This window comes from Phalaenopsis equestris, unplaced genomic scaffold, assembly GCF_001263595.1.
Source record: "Phalaenopsis equestris unplaced genomic scaffold, ASM126359v1 Scaffold000504, whole genome shotgun sequence".
In the NCBI taxonomy this organism is placed as follows: Eukaryota; Viridiplantae; Streptophyta; class Magnoliopsida; order Asparagales; family Orchidaceae; genus Phalaenopsis; species Phalaenopsis equestris.
Genome location: NW_018164944.1, coordinates 1,159,590 through 1,173,476, shown reverse-complemented (window position 1 = coordinate 1,173,476; position 13,887 = coordinate 1,159,590). Strand labels below are relative to the sequence as shown.

At 33.3% G+C, this 13,887-nt stretch overlaps 1 protein-coding gene across 1 annotated transcript in view; it reads left to right on the top strand.

The window, feature by feature from the left end:
* Positions 1 to 13,887, top strand: part of LOC110028197 — a 91,697-nt gene that overhangs the window by 46,788 nt on the left and 31,022 nt on the right. The window contains exon 13 of the mRNA XM_020729945.1: positions 3,898 to 3,962. Coding sequence (XP_020585604.1) covers positions 3,898 to 3,962 — 65 coding nt within the window. The remainder of the gene's footprint in view (positions 1 to 3,897; positions 3,963 to 13,887) is intronic.

Genomic DNA, 13,887 nt, shown 5'->3' with positions numbered 1-13,887 from the left:
TTTACCTCGGATCAGTGACATCCCCTACCTTCTCCTTCCTTTGGACTCCTGAAAATAAGTGTTCCTCATTGTGCCATTCCCATTTGGTTTTCCTCATCCTACCTTGAAAACCTGAACCTTGAATTCTTGAAGACTAGAACCATTGATCATTATCGAGAGTTTTCTCAAGTGACTCCCGTCATTTGGGATGTAATTAACTATAGGGGCTTGCCTCTATAGGGAACTTGGAACCCAGGTAAAATAAACCCTATTTAATTTTTGTATTAAATAGGGGAATTTGTCGGTCATATATAAAAGGTTCGCAGACCAAACGGATGTCACAAATCTCTTAGTTTGCAGGATTGGGTCTATCGCTGAGGTCTACACTTATCTCTCGGGAAGGTGTAGTATTCGCGGTATCAGGCACGATTATGCAAACTATCAGACTAATGAGATCCATTTGGTCTCATTTTTCTAAAATTAAAACATACTACTTTTAAAACTCAAACTATATATCCTTTATATTTAAATTAATGCTCAAAAATTATTTTCATATATCATATTTTTCAAAATTAAATCTAATCGATCAAAAAGTTGACCGACATATAGCTAGCCAATACTCTTTGTGGGAGAATTGGAGCCGAAAAGCTCGCAATATGTAATATACATTGCAAGCAAACAAGGAAAGTAAACGACACAATATGTATTCTCTTAATTTTTACTTAATTTCTAAGATTTTTCCACATACTATTTGATCTACACTCATGTTGAAGTTGTGAAGCCTTGAAATTTCAACATCATCTAGGGTTGGCAATTCCCCTGGCATTTGCCTAGCTCCTCTCTATCCCGTGGAAGAGTCCATGGATGAATTGCCCAATAGCGAATCCAACTCTATGATAGTCATCCCCACAAGAATCGTCTGAGATGCCTCCACATCAGAAGAAGTCGAACTCTCCCTCATTCACTTTATTACTCAGCCTTTTTTATATTTTCTGGTCGCGTTCCTGTTTTCGCTTAATAAACAGTCCCTCTAGTAACTCATCATATGAGATGGCGGTGTTAGCTTCATTGAGATCCGCCATTATATTATAAATGCATATCAAACAATCGAGTACAGAAATAGAAGAAAAAGGTTGAAGTGCAAATGTATTTGGCAATATCTTATAATCTTTTTTATAAGGTTTAGATTTCAAAATCAGAGAGAGTTTCCTGTCATAAGTAGAATTTAAATTTTATAATAATTCAATGCATTTAATCTTTAATTCTTCTTGCAACACAGCTTCCAAGAGACGAGTAGGGAAACTAATTATGTATGATTGAAAGAGGCCATAACATGCCATAAAAATGAAGATTGATTTAATGGCCTTCTCTTATTGGCCATGGCTTGTGAAAGGGCCTGACCCTAATGGACAGGAGTTTTAGAAATGATCCGACTCAGATGTGCATAATTAAATGTATTGTGCTCGAGTGCGAAGGCGAGCATGAGTGGCCGAGTATGGCTGTGCTGAATGCAACTGACTTGAGTGTAGAATTATGAGCACAAGGAGGCAAATACTGGTGAATACTAGATGACCCCTCAGGATATTGATCTAGTCGCCCACAAATTCATGACTCGAAGCGGATGAGGTTCTCAAGAAAGAAGGTTGATCATGTGCATGTTGTGACTAAACATGATGGCAGACTGTAGAAGCCCGAATGCAGCATCCACAGAGGAGAAGAGACCAGAAATAATGAAGTTTATACTTCCAAGGTAATAGAAGACAAACTTGAACAACCAGAGACCCCAACTGTATGTAATCATAGTTTATACAATTTTTATAGAGAAAATGCCCCTTTATAAATGGGAGGGTTAATTTAAAAGGGATGATCTCCTTCAATTGAACTATTTCTCTGTAGTTTATTACAATATTCTCTACTCTCTCTCTCTCTCTCTCTCTCTCTCTCTCTCCAGCTAACTGTTTCCTCCATTGCTAGATCTACCCTTGTGTGTGATTCCACGGACAAAATTGGATTCTATGCCACCATTTAAATCTCTAGTAAGCACACTACAAACTACAGTTGAATAAGTATATTATGTGTGCTAGTCAAGGCATTATCTATCTTTTCTTATATCAAGTGTTGGTTCACTTCTATATGTCTTCCTGAATGACACTGCATTGATAATTTTAGATTTATCATTGCAGTAGAATTTCTTCATATCGTCCCACTTACTTTGTAAATCCTCAAGGAGTTTCAAACGCATTATGAATGAGAATTTCCTATGAAGTTGTTTAAAAGTCAAGTTGAATTCAATTGCGGAAAACATTTTTTTAAGGGCTTTTAGCTTTGAGCAACAGTCATGCAAACAAAATGAGTTATAAAGTTGTGTAATCAAGGTTGACTCCTTGACTCCCTGTTGTTGAGGTCCACAAGACAAAATGAGGACAACGACAAGTATATACAAGAGGGTTAATGATTTTACATCTATATAAAAAGTGTGATTGAGATGCAATTGTAGGTTATAGGAAACAAATTAGTTAAGATATGTGGAGGAGTGGAAACTTTTGGTCTTGGTGGCGGTTAAACTCAATATGCATTAAAACTTTTTGTCTCGGTGGGGATTAAACTCAATTCCCTAGATGAAATTGGAAAGGCTGAATAGAAAGTAATGCTTTAATGAATGATATGATCAAATTGAGTTTTCAAAGAGCTGGAATTTTTTTGAAGGCAGAATTTTGGAAAAGAGCCTAGAGTTCTGATTCCATGTAATGGAGATTATATTTTTTCTTATTTAATTAAATCATTTGAATTAAGTTACTACAGAAACTTATCTATGAATAAAATATGCATCTAGCCTATTTTGAAAAAAAAAAAATCTACTATTATATAAATTTTAGCACTTTTACTTTGAATAAATGCAATAAAAACTTCTTTTCTAGCAATTGCTCTTAATTTTTTTTTTCTTAAAGTAATATGTGGGATATTACTTCTTTCCTTCACATAAATATGTGAGATCTTGACTTTTTTTGGCATGAATCCATGGATTCTTACAGGTTTTAGATGCAATATATGTTTAGATTAAATTTCAACCCCAATTTTAAATTCATGTTTAGTTTCCTAGAGAGGCTTAGACGTAGAATTGATCTCAATTTCGAATTCTTTCACTCTGGATGAAATATATATTTATGCTCATAAACAAATTCTACCTTCTGTAGGCATTCTAATAATAGGTAAGATAGTCCTAACAAAATATTCATAATATCTCTTAACATTCAAAAACCTTAAAGAAGCTTAATATGCTATTTTTGGTGAATTATAGTTTACTACACTTTTAATTACTTACTTATGACCTTCAATTAAATAGATAATTATAACAAATAAAATAATATTCATCAAATAATACAAAATATGTTTATGTTTATATTTTAGGCCACACAAGTTTAATTTCATATGCAACATTTAATAATTAGTCTTCCACTAACTTTAATTTAAACCTTGCATGTCTTTCAAAATTATATAGATGATACTATTCAGAGAGCTATTCTAAGATTTCATTGTTCTAACAAATTCTTTAGGTTATGACTCCTATTTGATGTAGGAATATAGTTTTTCTTATTAATTTAACTTTTTGATAGTTTTGATGCTCGTGATGGTGAAAATGTATTGGGCAATGTTTGATTCTGTATTTGTCTTGCATTATTCTCTTGTGCTGCTTTATTTACTGCACTGCACGCTGCAGTTGCTGCATTGGCAAAGAAACTTTGGCACAACTGCACATTAATTTTCTTACTGTGCATGTGATATATTGTTCTCTTTTGCTTAAATGGTACCATGTAATGATGTTACAAGGAATTTAGAATTATGTATCAACAAATGACAAGTTATACAATAATTGGGCTATTTAGTTCTGATGGAGTTAATCACATTTTTCCTAAACAGGTCAAAGCTGAAACTACTGGAAGAGAACGTCTCCTGCTTCTTACAATTTCCCTGCTTCAGGCCAGGTATGTCATTTTTGGAGGAATTGAAGCTTAGACCAGTGCTATAAATAATTAGAAAGAGTACTTAAAAAGCAGCTGATGACAAAATTCTTTGAAGTTAATTCTATATGTATGTGAATGTAATAAGCCAATGATCTTTTAAGGTCTGAACAATAACAACAACAACAACAAAGCCTTAATTCCACTAAGTGGGGTTGGTTACACGAATCCTTTTTCTCCATTGCATCTTATTTAGAGTCATATTTTCATTTAATTCTAATAAATTAAGATCATTTTTTATATAATAAGCCCAAGTCTTCATAGGGCTACCTTTGCTTTTCTTAACATAAGTCGAATCTAAAACATCTATTCTTTTAATTGGATCATCAGATGATCGACGGCTAATGTGACTAAACCATCTAAGACGTCCCTCTCTAATTTTTCCTATGCTTTTTCTCTCGTCTTATGCATGAGAAGGATATTGTCAACAAAAAGGATACACCACGGTACATCCTCCTGTAAATGTCCAGTATGACCATCCATAACTAAGGCAAAAAGAGATGGGCTTAAAGCCGATGTCTGATGTAATCCAACAAAAATAGGAAAATATTTTGTCAATCATCCTGTTCAAACACAAGTAACAACGCTAGTGTACATTTCTTTAATGACTTGAATATAAGTCATATCAACACCTTTCTTCTCGAGAACTCTCCAAAGGATGTCTCTTGGAACCTTATTGTAGGCTTTTTCTAAATCAATAAAAATTAAATGTCGATCCACCTTATTATCTCTGAACTCTTTTATCAAAACCTTTCAATAAGTGTATAGCTTACATGGTAGACCTGACATAAATCCAAATTGATTATGAGAAATCTTTGTAATACATCTTAGCCTATGTTCAATTACCCTCTCCCATAATTTTAAAGTATGGAACATCAACTTAATTCTTCTATAATTTGCACACTCTTGTGCATCCCCTTTATTCTTAAACATGGGGACCAAAATAATCTTCTTCCACTCCTCAAACATCTTTTTAGTTTTTGTAATAATATTAAAGAGTTTGGTAAGGCTAGGAAACTCTCAAATCTCCTAAATATATTTACGCCTCAATTGGGATATCATCAGGTTCTACAGCCTTTCCACCCTTGATTTTCTTTAAAGCCTCTTCAACTTCTTCTTAACTAATGCGGCGGTAAAAATGAAACGTTTTATTATTATTAACAATATTAAGATCACTAAGGTTGATCGTATTATCAGAAATTTCATTAAAAATTTTATCAAAATGAACTCACTCATCTATGTTGAATATTTTTTTTTAAGAAAAATACTTTTTGATTTTCATCTTTAATACACTTGAGTTAAATCTTAATTTTTCTTTTTTCTTTGTTTGGCTAGTTTATACATATATTTTTCACTCTTCTTGGTGTCTAATATATTATTAAGGTTATTATAAGCAGAATTTTTAGCATCACAAATAATTCTTTTAGACTCGTTGTTGGTCGTTTAATATTTTTCCCAATTCTCTAAGTTTTTACATTTAAACTAATTTTTATAACAAAACTTCTTATATTTTATCATTTCTTGCACATTATTATTCCACTACCAATTATTTTTATTTATAGGAACTTTTACTTTTGATTCTCCAAGTACATCTTTTGTCGTTTATTTAATATTGTTTGTTACTTTATCCCCATCAGCATTTGTTTCTTCATGAACATCACAAATTTTGAAATCTTGAATTTTACGCATAAAAATAATTGAATTTGTGTCTTTTAGGTACCACATCTAATTCTATGATGTTGAATTCTAATATTTTTTTATTTTATAATTCTTCATCTTAAAATCTAGAACTAATAATTGATGTTGGGAATTTAAATTCTCACTTGGAATGATCTTACAATCTTTACAATCTTGTCAATCTCTTTTTCTCATAAGAAAATAAGCAATTCATGTTTCATTAGATCCATTCTTATAAGTAATAAGATGTTATTTTCTTTTCTTGAATAAAGTGTTAGTAAACAAATTCATACACCAAAACAAAATCTAATATGACTACCTTCATTAATCACTCCAAAACCGTAGCCACCATGAATATTTTTGAAATCTTCTATCGCTTTATCGACATTTCCATTTAAGTCTCCAGTAAAATTTTTTTCTTCAAGAGATATTATTTGTATTAATTTTTCTAAGTCATTCCAGAATTTATGTTTAAAATCTATATCTAAACCTACTTGAGGAGCATAAACACTTATAATATAAAAAATTTTAGTAGCAACAATAATCCTAAGGGTTAGAATTCTATCTCTAACTCTATTAATTTTTATAACATTATCTTTCAAATTCTTTATCTATAATTATACCTACACATTTATAGTGTGATTCTTACAAGAATACCACAGTTTAAAAACGAATTTATCAACCTCCTTAGCTTTTTCTCTAACTCATTTAATTTCTTGAATACATAAGATATTTATCTTTCTATGAATCATAATATCAACTAATTTCATTAATTTACCATTGAGAGTACATATATTCTAAGCTATCCTAATTTTAGTTTCATGGACTAACTTATTTATCGCATCCGTCTATAATATGGGAACCCTTACTTATTTGACACTACACTTGGACACCGGTGTAGCGGCCCTTGCACACATGTAACTGTATTCAGGTCATACAGCGCGTCGCTTTCAGGGGACGCCTTATCACGTACAAAATGATCAAAATGATTAATGTCATGATTTTTTTTATAAGTTTTACACTAGCCGTCAACTACCTAACGCAACACTCCACTTTTCACATCCAGGCTCGGGACCGATATTGACAATGTTAAAAGTATTACCGATTCAAAAGTGCTCCAATTTCATTCACAACCTGATAAACTCCATGTGAGGCTAAGAACTTGAATCGTAAAATTTGTTAACTCAGGTATTTTCCGATCAAATCTCATCCACCAATCAGCGGGAGATCTCAACTTTCTTGAATCCATAACAACCATACTACCAAAGTCTACTCGTAAGTTATTATACAATTATAGTTGAATATCAGCTCTAAGAGGATCTTCATAATCTAACATTCTTTCCATACAATCAATTAACATTTTTTTTTACCTCATCATTATTAAAAAAATTATCCTCAAAGTGAAATTGAGGGTTTAAATAATGATCAATTATATATAGTGGTTTATGAAGTTGGACTTCCCATTTTGCATCAACTTTTCTTCAAATGGGTTCATACTTCTTTTCATTATGCCTATAATTAAAATCAAAATTTTCTTTTGCTGAATCTATTAACTCATAAATATAACTCATGACTGCTCTTTCTTCTGAGTCAAGCTCTCTTAAAACATTTACAAGCGACACAATATTTTTGATACAATAACCAAGATGACCCCAAAAATGTGGATCAAACAAAATAACAACTTGAGCTTTTATACCTTTTGTCTTCTTTGACCATTGAATAGAACACCAAGCTTCTAAGGAGAACATTGTTTGAAGTGGTTGTTTCTGCTTGTAAATGCTTTGAAGGATCAAATACATCGTAGCAAACCCTGTGATGGTTGGACGAACGAGTTCCTTCTTCTTTGTAAAAGATCTCATCAAACTAGAAACCTATGTGTGCCCATAAATGAATTTAACTTCTTGTTTTGATTTTGTAAGTGTGTTATCGTGTATCTTCCAACTCCCTGATATCTTCTAACACTAGTTCAATACAATGTATTGCACATGCTGCCCAATAAATATGTTGTCTTTTCTCTGTTATTTTTTTACGGGCATTCACATAATTTGATCAATTATCTTTTATAATTTTCACCATATTGTTTCCCCACTTTATCAATCACGTCATCCAAATAAGTGAATAGTAACTTACCACTTTGTATAGTATTAGAAGCATCCACATGTCTGTGGAAAAATGGCTCAACTAGACTGTTCATAAGAAATTTAATTAAAGTTCTACTTTTTCCATCTGCTCAACTGTCTGACATAATCGAGTATCCATATGTACTCATTTCTTATGCTTCTCTAACATCTTATTGATTATAACAAACTTATCTTTGAGTATCCAAGTTCTCAAATCATGCATTGTAGGCGGAGTAAAACTAGGTCTAAAATTAGAAACTGCTTCAAACATAGACATGAAATATGAGTCATTGACAAGCATTAAATGTCAATCTAGCTGAATAGCATAATCTTCCAATTGCCCTGCATGCTTCTTTTATTTCTTCTTTTTTCCACTTAAAATTTAGAGTAGAATTTCTTGCTTATGTTTTGGTGAAAGAATCCATTGGACCTCTAACTTTAGGTAGTCTTTGGGAAGGGTCAACTAATGATGAATTTGTTGCACTACTTCTAATGTCATTTAGTGCACTATCACATTGTCTTTTAATTTTTGCATCTCTCTTGAACTTCAGTAGGGGTTTTAGTACATGGCTTAATGCCCTCATTTGTGCCGACAAGATGTTGCTTCATCTTATTTATTGTTCCACTACACGCTTAATTTTAAAACATACATCTGAATTATGTTTCATTGAGTTTGTTTATTGTTTATTGTCATGCACATAAAACAAAATTATGGTTTATTGTAGCTAGAGTGTTCTCTAGTAAATCTATAACATAAATATAAAAAAGTTGCAATTCACTTTAGCAGCTACACTGAAATTAGTGTAGCCACAGTGAAATGATAAATTAAACCTCATTGAAGCATAAAAAATTAAAAAACAATTAAATTTCACTGTATTGGCCACTTCACCGGCTAAAGCAACCAAAAAATTTATAAAATTTCACTGTGCCTACATTCTACAGTAACCAAAAAGACGAAATCCTCACTGGCTTGGCTACTGCAGGAGAAACAATGCGGGTACGGGAGAGGAGACGATGTGAGTGTGGGAGAAGACAACGTAGATGAGCCCGATCCAAGCCTGCGTGAGAGACGAAGATCGCCTGCGTGAGAGACGAAGATCGCCTGCGTGCAAGATGAAAACGACGCAGACGAGCCTGTACGAGATTACCTGCGTGCGACTGTCCGAGGGATGAAGCAGTTGGTGTCGGGATCTTCTTTGACTCTGTGTGATGGTGGAAGCAGAGTGCCTATGGGGGATGACTGTGTGCGCGAGAAGCTCAAATCGGATAGGTATTTAGAATGGGGATTTTTACCCTTTTTATTCGATTAGGAGGTGAGCGTACGCTTCGTGAGACGCGTATTGTGCTTCGCCTTTTTCTGGGCGTAAGCCTCGTGCGATTTACGCCTCCCTCGTAGGCTTGGGGCAGAATGCCTTACGCCTTGTTGCGGGGCTCGCCCCGAGTGCCTCCAAAAAACGCTTTCTTAAAGAGAGACTAACACTGCCAAAAGCAACAACAATTAGAATCACTACGGGCAGCTGAAGAACAAGGAGCTTCAAGAGCAACCCCTAACCTGCAGCTCGATATCTGTAGGGATAAATATAGCGTTTCCAATTTGGTCGGCTTAATTTTTGTCAAATCACATTAGCAATACTCAGATTTCCTCAGGTTACAATCGAGTTACCGTCGCGGGTCGGGTCGACGGGTCACGTGCGGCAAAATTTCTATTTCTTTTATAATTTAACTGCGGTAGGACCGCCGCAACATACGTGACATTCTCCTACTGGCTATCGTACGCAGCGCTGCATATGTCTTATTTACGCAATTTTTTTCTTTTCATAGGAGAGATCTGCATGGCAAGAGAGTTTGCAAATTTTTTGCGGCAGGCAGACGTGGAAATTTGAGCGAGCAGGAGACATACATTTTGCAGGATGAGCGCGAGTGCGGCCTACTTTTTTGTCAGCTAAATTGAGCGCAATTAATTTACAAGCCAAAGTAGCTTTGCGGTAAACTTAAAGTACCTCATAAAAGCACATCTTTTTTATTTACAGCATACCAAACATTAAAATTTTTAAAATTCATGTATTTACATTGCAGTACACCATTGAAACTGTTAACGAACAGCCTCTATAGCATTTGTTATTAACAAACTCTCTGAAGGATTGCTGCAATTTAGGTTTTTTTTTCCTTGAGGTTTTATTTTTGAGTTCAAAAATCAAGGAACCAAGCATTAATAGTAAAAATAATTCTTGTTTTTTTGTACATATAATTTCCTTAGATGCTTTATCAAGGATTAAATAATCAGTTTTCTAATTTATTTAACAAAATAAATGGGCACTATTTGCTCAACTTCACAATGAAAAATGTATTCAAATTTATACACGTCTATTAGAAAGTTCAAATTCTTATTTAAGAGTAAATTCAGTTCCATATAGAAGCCCAAAGTCCAACTGAATATTACATTTAGGTTCTTTCTACAATTAAGCTTCTACTAAAACTGTAGGTTCACTTTGAGTTTTAAGTTTGATTTCGAATAAAAGTTAAGCTGAAATAAATTTGGATTATAACTCTTGTTCAAGTTTATGCTCAAGTTTATGATCAAGTGTTTTTGCAATTGTAGATTCATCTAATTCATCTTCAAAATAATATTTTTTAAATAGAATTTCTTCAATAAAACTATATTTTATTTTGTACGACTTTTGTGTCAATGTACACTGAGCAGGCTTTAGAGAATGTGTTAATAATTTATCTTTTGCGACTTTATTTATATATATGGTAGACTTTGTAGAATAATTGCAGTTTTCCTTAATATTTATAAATCTAGATAAAACCTTGACTCGTGTTTTTGGTGAATTATTTTTTAGTTCGTTTCTACTCTCTTAAGGTTTTGAATGAAATATATAATGGCACTTAAATAGATTGAGGCAGCTTTTTCTTAGCTACAAACTATTAACTGTATTATAATATTACTATATCCATTTTCGTTGTAATAATTAAATTATTAATTTAATTTTTTGATATATTCACAATATGATAGATTTTACTTTTTGAATTTATGATTTAAGGTATATTACATGTAGACTCATAATACTTTGGCAAACTAATTGCGCATGCTTCGCTAGTTTTAATTTGGCATCTCATATATTTTGGACTAATAAACGGTAATGTTCAAGTCAGTCCTCTATATTATTGATCTGACTTGAATTTCCTGTGGTTATACCTTCCATCAAGTGTTGGAATTTAGTTTTCAACCTTGTTTTATTTACGTTGTGTTTTTCAATAATCATAACTCATATGATTTCTTTTCAAGTTGAATAATTTAATAATTTATTGTTAATCCAATTTATTTGTACTACTAGTTGGCATGTTGCAATCATAATCTCGGATATAAATTCTGATGTATGCCGTCTTAGGGCCTTGGATCACTGCTGCCAAAATAATATATGATATTTTGGGGGCTTGGCTTAGCCTTGCTATTTCTTGAACCATTCATATTCTAGTTTATGCTTCTATTTCTGTTACCAACTTGTGCGTTTTGTGGTTCCTCTTTTAGTGGCTTGAATGTGCTCCAGCTTTTGTTTGTTACCAACAGCTTTTGTTTGTTACCAACTTGTGTGTTTTGTTGTCGCTTGTAGTTTCAGTGGAAAATTATATGATGATTGATTATATTGAAGAAATTTAAAATCTGGATGCATTGAGAGCTTTTGAATAAAATCAAAATTTAAATTTTTGAGTTTTTTTAGCTGATTAAGGATCTGTTTTGGGCAGCTACAACTTAATAATAAGTTGTTGTGCAACAACTGCCACAGGAAGCTGCTGTGCAAAAGCTGTCGCAGGAAGCTGCTGCGCAAAAGCTACTGCGGATAAGCTGGTTGTATGTTTATTTTTTGCAGTTTGAAAACAACAGTGCTGCAACTGTTTCTACACAAATGACCATTCTGCCATTGTATATTAATGTTGTTTGCATTCATACAAATACATTTTATATTTCAAAAACAAAAATTCAATGCAAAACGTTACAAAAAAAAAAAAAAAAAAGATATTCACCTCACTTAACAGTGAGTATCATGATTGCTAAAATTAAAAAAAGACTTCTAATATAACATTTAAATATTATTGTTAAAATGTAGACGATATATGTCACGTGCTAAGCCATTCTTCAAGGATACTCTCCATGCCAGGTCACTCTCGGCAGTGGAATCTTCCATTTTATCAGCTAAAAAAAAAATAGTTTTTTGTGACTCTTTGCGGATATTTGTAAAAGTGTCTCCCATAGCTATGTATCTGAGGTGAAGTTAGCATGGAAAATTGAAGTCCACAGTAGCAGTGCACTCCTCGGGAGGTATCAGAAATTCTCGAGGTCATCTTTCTTGAATGCTTTAAAAGACATCTCATTAGATATAACACAAGTAAGAATTGATAAAAGAAACAATTAATTATAGTTTAATGTATTTGTGAAGTCTCAGAGACTTCAGTATATCAACCAACGAATCTGTCACGACAAGAATACAATAGACCTTATAAAAAAGAGTTTTTGGTTGCTTTTAACCCGCATAATACTCAGCTCGTGTGTATCACATATGCATATCACCAAAAAGGGTCATTCAGAAGAACCTAAAAAACCGTAGCACTGCCTTCATTAGTTTCAGGAGTGACACCAATCAACTGTGAAACAAGCCATCCGGAAGAACCTATAAGGTCAAATATCTCATCACAAACCTTCAAAACCCATCAAAAGAAAAACAAAAATAATGCAAAAAGAAAAAAACACTTACAAACAGCCCAAACAATCAATATCAAATACACAATGAATGAAAATAAACATGACATGATGAACTACAAATACAATAAATAGTGATTCTCTTTAACAACCATTACAATTAGTAATTTGATGAATATTAAAATCACCTTCTATTATCGCAACCATAATTTGTTCCCTCAACTCTGTCATCTCGCTTGCACTTCTCTGTCTTTAGTACATGTCTGGAGAAGAATCATTTTCAGCCTGTGACAAACATTGTCTAAGACGGTACTCAAATGCCTCGGCAGGTATATACTCATGATCCTCGTCCGCCTTACAGAAGTCAATGTTTTTGCGGGATGAATGCCACCGAATGGAATTGTGGAGAGTCATCGTGACAATCACAATCCACATTTGTTTAGGAAACGGGTAAGATTATATATCGCAAAGTATTGCCCTTTTTTTTTCACACATCAAAAGTCCTCTTAATGACACCGCGTAAGAAGAAATGTCTTTTATTGAACATTTTTTTCTGCCCCATGTGACATTGTTGGCTTGTTCAAAGTTAGGTATGTGATATCTCGTATCAGAATGAGCTTTTAGATATCCTCGCAGCAACGGATATCCAACATCAACCAATTAGTGTTTAACTGATGTGAATTGCATGATTAGTATTGAGGAAAAATGAGTTAGAAGAGCAACTTAGTCTCAAGCGTACCAATTGGCGGATGTGGGAAGTTGTGTTTGTTATTCCATGTTACAATTTTGAAAATTTGACTGCATGTGTAATGCTCTCCCAACTGACAATGACAAAGGTGAAACACATGTTAAAGTCGCATACCACCATGACACTACGTCGATGACCCATAACGGCCGATGAATAAGATGTTCTCATTATTTGGAACACGCGCATCAATATGTTCCATCGATTACTCCAATACAATTTTAGAAAGATAAAAAAGGGTCATGTGATAACGACATTTATTTGAAAATTGATTGTAATAAATAAAAATTACCTTAAAGTATAGCATGTACCGCGCGTCATGTGAAATCTCTGTGAGGGTTCGTTTGAACATAAGATCTGTTGATTTTTGTGACTTGTGAAGAAAACTTACAAGTGCATTCAACCTTACTGAGAAATATTTGTAAATTATTTCAAAGGAGTGTTGAAATAACTCTATTGCTCACATTGATTCATTTTGCGATAATATGTAAAGAGTTATCGCCAACACCCCTCGTGAAGTTATCCTGGATGAACTATGAAGTTCATGATTTCTGTGTAATTACTCCAATAAATCAGTGAATACTGCCTGTGTCATGTACTTCAAATTACTAAATTTTGTTGGCTGACCCGCAATCAACTCTCATTTGT